Source organism: Siniperca chuatsi, linkage group LG2 (assembly GCF_020085105.1).
Source record: "Siniperca chuatsi isolate FFG_IHB_CAS linkage group LG2, ASM2008510v1, whole genome shotgun sequence".
NCBI classification, from domain to species: domain Eukaryota; kingdom Metazoa; phylum Chordata; class Actinopteri; order Centrarchiformes; family Sinipercidae; genus Siniperca; species Siniperca chuatsi.
The window spans coordinates 1,972,201-1,982,629 of NC_058043.1; the positions used below are offsets into that span (position 1 = coordinate 1,972,201).

At 42.0% G+C, this 10,429-nt stretch overlaps 1 protein-coding gene across 8 annotated transcripts in view; it reads left to right on the forward strand.

Moving 5' to 3' along the window:
• Positions 1-9,841, forward strand: part of LOC122886087 (poly(rC)-binding protein 4-like) — a 150,042-nt gene extending 140,201 nt beyond the window's left edge. For 7 of the 8 annotated variants that reach the window (XM_044217981.1, XM_044218036.1, XM_044218002.1 and 4 more), the window contains one exon: positions 22-9,841. In XM_044217981.1, coding sequence (XP_044073916.1) covers positions 22-448 — 427 coding nt within the window. In that variant the 3' untranslated portion in view covers positions 449-9,841. The remainder of the gene's footprint in view (positions 1-21) is intronic. The other variant, XM_044218019.1, reaches the window with a different exon arrangement.
• The last annotated feature ends 588 nt before the right edge of the window (positions 9,842-10,429 follow it).

Here is a 10,429-nt window from a genome sequence, read left to right on the forward strand (position 1 = left end):
CCCGTCCCTCCCCTCCTCCAGTTTAGAGACCGCCAAATCCACCGCCCAGTCCTCCTCCATGCCGTCTCCCGTTGACCTGACCATGAGCTTCACCCAGCCCGCCCCCCCTGCCTCCGCCTCGTCCTCCTCCTCCTCCCCCCTGGCAGCGATGGGCGCCCCACTGTCCCACGCTCCCATCCTGGGCGCTCCCTACGCCCTCCCCCTCTCCAGCCTCCTGGGGATGAAATCCATCCCTTACCTGGCACTCTCCACCCCTCCTGCCTCAGCAGCAGCAGCAGCGGCGGCGGCGGCGGCTATCGGGGCTCCCGGGTTCCCGGGTTCGATGCAGACGGCAGCCGTTCCGGTTCAGGCTCATGCAGCGGCGGCCCTGGCGTCCTACACGGCCAAGATCTCATCCTCAGCCAACGGGATGAAGAAGCCGGAGAGACAGAAGTTCGCGCCATACTAACGAAGGGGGAATGAAAGGATGAGTTTGCGTCACTGAGGTAGCTTCTGGGAATGAGGCTGGTTTTTAGATGGAAGGGCAGTTCCATCTTTTACTCTCTTTTCCTTATTACTCTCTCTTTCTCACTTCTTCCTCTGCCTCTCCGTCTCTCTTATTCCTTTCTTCTTGATCACTCAAAAATGTCAAAGTGGGATAATTGGAACATGTATGATTTCAGATGTGACTCGACGACATGGACGCCACGCGCAGCAACAGATAGGGTTTGTCTGAGCGGCCGAGCAGCGCTGGCACAGTGCAAGTGTTTCTCCACTGCACCGCGCAGCATGATGAGCTGTGCTTCGTCACAAACCACGCCTGCAGCTCTTCATCTGACTGCTCACTGTTTGTACTACCCCCCCCTGCAGTATTTAAAACTGATCCGCTGACCAAATAGTGCAGAATACGTCCTGTTTGTTTTGAGTAATAGCACTGCTAAAGACGATCTGTTAACTTGGGGACAAATACATTGCATTTCCTCTTCCTTCCTCACAAGCGAAGCCTCCCGCCGGTTCGCGGAAGCAGCAACAGCAATGAACACAACTCCGACATGGCTGAAAGCGACCAGCAAACAGTGAAATGAGGCTGCTATTTTGATATTTGAAAGTACAAACAGGAACTCGGTAGTGAAACTAAACTCCAAACAACAGAGATTCAGGTAGAAGTTATAAAAGTACTGAGAGACTTTTAAAAACACCGGTCACTGGTGCAGCCACACAAGACGGGGGGGGGGGGCATCGTGGGTTGGCCGTGGTCGGCCCTTCTACCAAGACGGCTATCCCCTGCTGTGAGGCCGTAGTGGAAACACGTCATCGCGGCTTGGCACGGTGCGGCTAAAGAGGACCGACCCGGGCCCGAGGAACCTGACCTTTTCTACGGGACACAAACACCATATTTGTGTCAGCTTTTTTTTTTTTTGAGTGGCAATTTCAAAAACAGAGTTTTATGAGCGCTTAAATCCTCAAAGCCAGGTGAGATCGGCGAGGATGTCGCAGACTGAAAAAGACAAAAATATCCAGCACAGCGTCTGCGTGTTCACACGTACTCACGATCCTGACAGTGAGTACTAATTATTATTAGGCAGCATGTGGGATATTGATGACTTTTCATTTCTCAGTGGTGATTCAAAATTAAAAAAGTAGACAATCCTGTACAGCGGCTTCCTGAAAGTCGATGGAGCACTATATTTGGTGTTTGTTTAGCATTGCTTGTGCGTGAAAGCTGCATGTTTCTGTGCAGATATTCCCTGGTTTAATAAACCCCTCAGGGTCGCCGACTCCTCTCTGCTTCCCCCGGATAGACAAGTGGTCTTCAGCACAGCCATAACTCTTATTTTGGGAAACTGTTGGAAATCTAATTTTCCTTCCTACCCAGACAAACCCAGCGATGCGTCCGTGTCCCTGTGTGCAGTTTGTAGGTACCGCGTGTCGACCGGTAAGCTTAATTCAGGGAATGAACGAGATCATCTCAGTAGCAGAGAAAAACACGCCACCCGCCACCCTGAGCACCCTGAGGTGAACCATCACATAAAAACAGGCAACATTTACATTAACGACATTTTATGATACGTTTCAACCACATCAAAATGCAAAAATATAAATACCACCGTATTAAAAAAACAGTTAAATATGCAGTTCTTCTCACGGCTGCCGGTTGTCTAATGTTAACGCGCTTTCTGGCCTCCAGCTGAGCCCCACACACTGTAAACCAGAAAGAACAAATACAGAAATATCTCAAAACTGTTCTAACTTTGGCAGAAAAGTGTTTATTCGTGCAGCCCGTCACTTATAATAAAGAGGCTGATTGAGAAAATAAGGGCCTTTACATATTTATCTGTGAATCCACGCAGCAGCTCAGCCTAAAACTGTTTAGAGGCCTTTGTTATGTCACTTAGTAACGATGTAAAGGGTGCGCAGTAATGTGCGTTGTACTGGGGGGGGGGGAAGAAAAACAAGTAAACTTAAACTTTCCTGTAGTACATGTAGATTTCCACAAACAACAACAACAACAGTAGATGTATTTTGGTTTGACCATTTTTTTTTATCTTTAAGTTTAAAAGTGATTTCCCTACTTTTTAAAAAAGGACCTGCTTCTTGATTCCGTAAATATGCTGGAATAAAGATATGAAAGAGCTCCGAGTTAAAAACAAACAAACTTAAAGTGACATAAATAAAAGCATCAAATTCAAATTCAGCAGAATCCGAAACTATCGCAGCAGCTCGGAGCGTTTGAGGCTTTCACATCGTCGTTTTCCAATAATCCCACTTTACGTCTCTCACTAAAAGGTCCGTTTTGTTCGACTTCGTAGCTCTGCCCAGGCCAGAGTGACCGTTTGGAGGCGTTTGTAGCTACTGTGTGATGATACTGATGTTAAAAAGGTTATTTGGGCCACAAAGCCTGTAAAAGCCATAGAGACTATTCAGCTTTTCCTTCCCCGTCTGTTTCCTGCTCTCTTTGTCCCCGGCTCCGTATTCTATTGTATACTCTCATATTTATTGACTAATATGAAATATTCCCTCAGCGTTTATATCACTGGTCACTAACACTGAGCTGAACGACTCGGCTTTTGTATACAATGATGTCTACTTGTACATGACTACTTCCTTTCTGCTTCCTGTCTGTTTTGTTTCTTTATTTGTAGTATTTGTTGTATAGAGTTTTTTAAAAACATACACCAGATTTAAAAAAAAAAAAAAAACAAAAACAAAAAACGTATTTTTGCGCTAACAGTCTGTACTTGTTTTTGTTCACTAATTCTCATTTGAAATGTGTTGTTTAAATTATTTTTTAACTTATTATTAAAAAGGAGTATTACATTTACAGTTTTAGAAAACAAAATCTCTCTTTTTTCCAACATGGCTGCAGGTAAATACTGTAAAACTGTATTTGAGGTTTTCTTTTTCTTTTTCTTTTTTAAGTTGTGTGAACAAAATTAACTTTGTTTTTGTGTTGGAAAAAAATAATTATTACTGTAATGCTAATAACCAGATGTTTTTGTTAGATAGAAGTGTAGTGTTTTCACTTGTGAGCTCAAACTGGACATTTTACCACGCACACACTTTCTAACTGGGGACGTGTGTTTGTAAATGTCTGCCCTGCTTCTCAACTTTCAGCATCCGCAGAACTAGAATAAAGTACAACTACCACTTCCTGTAGAAAGGTGATATATACAGAAGGAGACCACAGGTTATTTATATTTCCTGACATCGATTTAAAAAGGTGCAACAGTGACGCGCTGTGCTGCTGCAGCCGTGGTGGCCTGCAGTTTACAGAAACAATCAAATACGATTTGATTTTTAATTTCATTTGTATGTAGAAATAACTACAGCGAGGAGCTTTGGTAAAGTTACTTTTGAAAGCAAGACATGTCAGTGCTATTGATCGGCTCTTTGCCGATATATCAGGGACATACTGTGATAGGAGGCAGCCAAAATCTGGCTTTTCCTGTAGATTTAAGGGACAAATCCATCACTCACTCACAGTGTTATGGATGGAATCAACATTTTGTGGTGTAAAAGTACAGTAAGCCATCAAAATCACCTGCCTCTAGATGTAAAATTGATAGAAAAGGTGCTTTCGGGTAGGGAGCCATTATTAAATTGGTTACTAATTGGTCAAAGCCAAAATACCAGTGAGCTCCTGCAGCAGCCTGCGCTGCGATCCATTAAAGCATCATTCATTCAATTAGGCATTTTCAGTCTGCCGATGGCGGCACGGTCGCGAGCATTGCTCGACTACAGCCATTGTCAGAAAATGATCACAAGTTATGAATGTGTTGATATTATTAGTAACATAAAGCACCAACAAAACCTCTAGACATCGGTTTTTATTGTTTATGCCCGAGATGAAACAAATGATGATAACATTTTAAATGATACCAAGTACTTTTCGCTGATAACACTTCTCTACTTTTACTGAAGCAGGATTGTGAATGCAGGTATTTCACTTGTTTACTTTAAACTGTCATACGGGTACTTTTACTTAAGAGTACTTCTTCCACCGCTGCTGCACATCACCATTTTCAGACTTTAGTCTACAGACGATTTTAAGTAAAGTGTTGGATATTGATCCCTGCTGTGTTACAGTGATTGATGGAGTACCAGATTAGGATTGGGGTTCTTCTACTTATTGTAGTTCTGTGGCTGAGTCCCTCCTCTGTGTGTGAAAGCAGAGAGCAAAGTTTATTTTATTTCTATTGTTCCAACTAAACTGATGCTCAGCGCGGTTTACTGTCCTTGCCAGAGTGTCGGAGACTAATGCTGCATGTTTGCTCGGCCTCACTAACACACACACACACACACACACGTAAATATACACAAAGATTAAATTAGTGTAACGCACACAGATTCAACCAACTGACTTGTAAACAGACAGAAACACACACACACACACACACACACAGGCCTCGGCCATTGCACTGACTCCCTCTTCACTGACAGTGTGAACTAAAAGCAATACTAAACAGAGCCGGATGAGTAGCTACACGTTGGCAGGCAAATATACGTGCGTGTACTTTTCAACTGTAACAAATACATTAATATTTAACTTGATGGGTTGTCGATGCATAGAGTTCTCTGTTCCTTTTCTTTGTTTTTAAAAAAATAATGATGATAATAATGTGGTAAATTAAACAAGCTCACTTATTTTTATAAAGTCAGATAACCTTGTTGATGAACTGAAATGAACTGTGGACGCCGTGTTTAATCACGCCACTCATCCGTCCTCTCCACGCTCAGTTTGTGTCTTTCATTTCATTCTTTCTGGTCATCGTCCACGTGTCTTTTGTCTATTTGCATGAGTCTGACTTGAATCGATGTCTATGCAAAAACATCTCCGTGTGGTTCGGCTCAGTGATCCGTGTGTGGGTGCACATGGAGGCTGTGCTGGTGCTGGTGAAGTGCAGCTGAAATGAAAGGGCTACAGTGGACTACGGGTCTGGCTCGCAATGCATCTGCCCTGATGATCGATTCATAAATTAGTTTACAAATGGAGAGTAAGTCCAGTCCGATACTTCGGTTTACCTAAATGACACAGCTGCAAGCTAGCGTAACCGGTCCACTTTAGGTCGTGCTGTATATATGGGCCGCATCACAGCTTTCTTTCATTTTACTCTTACCAAAATGATAAAATAGAACTCAAATACAAAATAGTTCCCACAAAGCTCCGACCAAACCCTCCGGCACAAAGAACCGGACTGGGTGAATAACCCGTCAATATATTCTGTTGGATGTCTTAACCCTTTGAGACCCACATTAAGACCTTTCCGTTTTTGCATATCTTTGTGTTTTGCCTTATAAAGTTGTCATTTTTTACAGTATTATCAAGTTTCAACGTTCCCAGAGTCAGCACAACCTCAGATAATTATATGTATCACTCAATAAAGACTTCTATTCACTATAATAGGGGATATTATCCCATAAAACTAAAATAAATCCCAGAAAACTGAACTTTAAATTTTATTAACAGCACTGAAAACCATGATAACAAAATAAAAACTGAACATAGAAAGTTGCAGACATTTGTTTGGGTTGTGCTAGAAGTGGTTTGAAGAGTCTAGTCTCTTGTGTTTATGAGTTATGCCCATTTTTTGGAAAGTGTTGGCCAGGAATTGTCACTGTTTTCCCTGCCAGTGCATATCCCTAAATATGATATGCATCATGGCAGTTCCTGTCCACAATCACACCCAGGGGCATCTGGCATACCTTGCACCAGAATGGGGTCTTCTTCCTGGTCCTGGAGGGGATATTTGTGGTTGGTCAGGGGGGAGGCGGCCTTCCTCTTCTCCTCCTCCTTCCACTCTGTTGGTGGCCCAACTTTTCAGCTTCCACACTATAACATATGAAAATAAATAAATAAAACTAATAAAATTATAATAATAATAACTTTATATAGGCTATCTATATACTGTAAAATAGTTTACAGTAGTATTTGGTTGGTTTCTTTCACTTACTATTTACTTCCACCCTATACTATTCTACAATAATAGTCTGTTTATTTTACATACTATACATTTACCATGCTATTATTATTATTATTATTATTATTATTATTATTATTCCATCCTAGTTCGCAAAAACAATATATCTGCAATCCAAAATCACATGCCCCTACTCATTTCAAAATACTTACTTTTCCTCGTAAGGATCTATATCGTCAGCAAAATGTCGCTCGTTCTCCGAATAGCACGACTCTGGCGCAGAGTCGTCGTCGCCACTTTATATCTTCGCCTTGGAAAATAAGCTCTAGTGCCTCGGCAGCGCTGAATTTCTTTCTCGCCATATCTTCTGTATTTCTTTTTTTCTGTCACTGAAGTTATAACTGTGTACCATCTTTTCTCCTCTGCTCTCCTCCGAATAATCAGTCGAGCCCTTTGAATCAGACATTTCGATTGGCTGTGACGTCATCCGCTGTAGCCAATAGCAGTGTCCGATTCAGACACGTGACTCTTAAATCACCAACAAAGATGGTGAATGAGAACTGATCTATATACATACAGAAAGAATGAGCAACGCGCTGGGCAGAGGGTGATTTTATCCACTTTCTTTTTACAACTTTTCATATTAGACGTACTGACGGAAGTAAATGACTCGCATGCACAAACAGGGGCTTTCCCGTTAGCTCCGTTCCTCTAGTTTAACAGGGAAAAAACAGCATGTCTCTAGCTTAAACCATTGAGGAGTAATGATGCTCAAAAGACAACATGATATTTGGGAGCGTATACGCCCCCCGTGGGAGGATCTATCGGCAGAAATGGAATATAATATTCATAAGTATGTTTTCATTAGTGTATAAATCACCTGAAAATAAGACTTGTTGTGTTTTCGTTACCTTAGAATACACCGTTCGGTAAAAGTAAAAGTCCGTTTCGCTTTTTCCCCCCACTATCCCAAACAGTTCAGTCCAATCCAGCTCACAAACACAAAAAGATAAAACTCCTCTCCGGGTTTTACCCCTGGGTAAAGCAAACCAAATCAGGAAAATCAAGATTTAAAGAAAAGCGTCTGTATTCGCAGTTCAATAACAGTGAGCAGTACAAGCTATTATGTACACCAGGTACTCACGGTACCGAAGGTCAGTCAGTCCAGTCAGGTGTGCGGCATCGGCCTCAACTCCGCCAAGACCGGCAACCCCAGGAGAAGCTCAGACGGGGAAATATACAAATTCCACCGGATTACAAATTCACACTACGCAGGTTTTTTTGTGGGGTTGTTGTGATTGGATAATTGAAAAATTGTGGGTGTTAACTGTGGGAAACATGAATGAACTCTTGACAGGTGGGCAGTACACTCCACGGACGTCGCCATGTTGCTACAGTAGCCCAGAACGGACAAACCAAACACCGGCTCTAGAGAGGGCCGTTGGCGTTTTTCGCGCGTTTCACGGCCGCCGTAGTTTCTCCTGCACGCTTGGAAGGGGAGGGCGAGGCGAGCGGTGTTCAAATGGTTGCAAACTGCAAGATGTCACTAAATCCTCCACACCTGACCTTTAACGATATGAGTGAAAGTTCAACTGATGGTTTGATGATCTTTGGTCGAGTTCAGACACACAAACCGACAGCAGCAAAAGGTTTATTTTGGTCCGCCGCCAAGTTACTCGCGGCATTAATGTTAATTAGCAACAGCTGATACGACCTGCTGCTGGTGACGTTCGTCGTTATAAAAATCGGTGAAAGTGACGGTCGGCGGCGTCTAAACGTGAGAAGCTGCTACCTGAATGTTGTGTTCACTGAGCTTCGCTGATAAGAAAGAGAGGAGAAAAGATTCAGTAACAGGTTTGTTAGCTGTAACGCTAGCATGCAGACGTGGACGAAACACACAGCAGAGTTCAGTAATGAAAAGAGATTTGATCAGATTTATTTTAGCAGATACTAATCCATTAAAATACGTCGCTCGGGACATCTCTAATAAGCACCCTTGTTTTTAGACAAATACACGGTACATGCACGTTTACCAGCAGATAGAAGTCAAATTTTGTAAGAGCTGGAGTTTGCTCTGTTGTCATGGAGACCGTTGAGCTGTTATCACGTGACAAAGTATGTAATATTGGTCACATGACAACAGGTGGTTGGAGAAAGATCAAAGAGGCCCTTCACATCGAACACCATAACCCCTGATCTTTGTTCAACGATGGTCTCTGATCACGTGATTACAACTAAAACAATCACCATGGCAACCGAGCAAACTCCGCCCACTGATGAAGGCCATACTTAACTTTTCCATTAAGTGGAGAGAATGTTTTTCTAAAAATAATCTTCCGAGTTTCATTTCCTTCGCTCATTTTATTTGTTGTTAAAATGTTTTAATACTTTCTACTATAAAATTCATTTTTAAAATGTAAAAACTGAACGTTTTCTCATCCACTGAAAAGATGTAACAAAACAACCCCTAAAAGCATTTTATTTGCATGGATAGAAATCAGGAGTTGCAGTGTCCCATGGCTAGAAAAATAAAAAATATTGAATATTATCAGTATTGGATATTCATCAGAATCAAAACAGCTGAATGTGACTCATTATTCCTTAAAATAAATAGGTGGTAAAAACTAAAAATATGTCATTTGTTTACAAAATGAACACGACTCTGGGATTTTGTGGCTTTTGTGTAAACTGAATAAGGGATTTGAGCAGAAACAAAGTCCAACCTTGGTAAATTTGAACTAGTCATGCGCTGCTATTGAGGAAAAATTAATTCAACCTCTGGTCTGATTTTTAATGAACACATTTCTTAACCTAACACCTACAAATGCAGTGCAGAATTCCCTCATTAACAACAGATTCCTCATGAAAATGGAAAACACAGACTGCACTCTCGCTGAATTCGAAGTCCTTCGTGGTTTTTAAGTGTACATAGGTATCTCTGTTTGGCTCGTACAGCGCAGCCTCAGAGGTGAAAAGAAAAACAAGTCAAAAATTGCTCTTCAGGGTAAATGTGTTGCAATAATCAGACCCTCAGGACAGCAGGGTGGAGGTTTCAGCAACGCTACAAGACTTTAGCAAACACAAGAGAAGGAATTTACTATATAACGATGCTCTCATTCCAGGTTGTACTACAAATGCACACACAGCTTGTAAGACAAACAGGTAAACATATAGATACACCCAAACACACATTCACTCTGAACCAACTGCTGAACAAAACAAGTACAGTTATGAATATTGTATTGCACTTGAAGATGAAAAATCCATTATGACAAGATATTCTCTACTGAGTATGAAGTACTACCATCTTTGTGTTTTAATTTCTACTTCCCCGCGAAGGTGGGGAGGTTTGCTCTTTGTATATCAGCCTGATGTGTTTGTGATTCTCTGTTTTCTTTCCATTCATGTCATGTTCTAATAAATAAAACCCACACTGAAAAACACCGTTGACTGATTCGTGTTGTATCTCGGCGGCTCGTTTCCGAGCAGACGGGTGATAAGACACACGATTTATCAATAAAACCTGTGTTTGCCCGTTATTGCATGCTTTAGATACCTAACATTTAACTTTAATTATAGTCTAAATACCTGAGGGGGTGTTCTCTACTGTGATTATACAACTGAGATGCAACTGAGCTGTCTGCAGCAGCATCCAGCGTCCCAACGGCTGTTTACAGCAGTCACCGAGGCTCAGTTTGCCCCCGAGAGAGACTGTCGTGTAGGAGGACGTCTGCCTGTCGGTCTTATAACATAAACTCCAGCACGAAGGACGGAAAGACTTTCGTCTACAGCAGTCTGAAAAACAGCGGCTGATATTCGTTTACATGATCAGATCAGTTCTCCCGCACAGCTCCAGGATCAGCCGAATGTGTTGGTATTTGTGTTTTTATTATGTGCGTGTACAGTAAATAACAATATATCATAACAGATGTCTGAGTGGCCGATAACACAATATTTCTTCATTCAAAACACAGTCACAGTGGAGACTCGTCTGGTTAGTTACACTGTAACACTACACAGTCCAGTTTTTC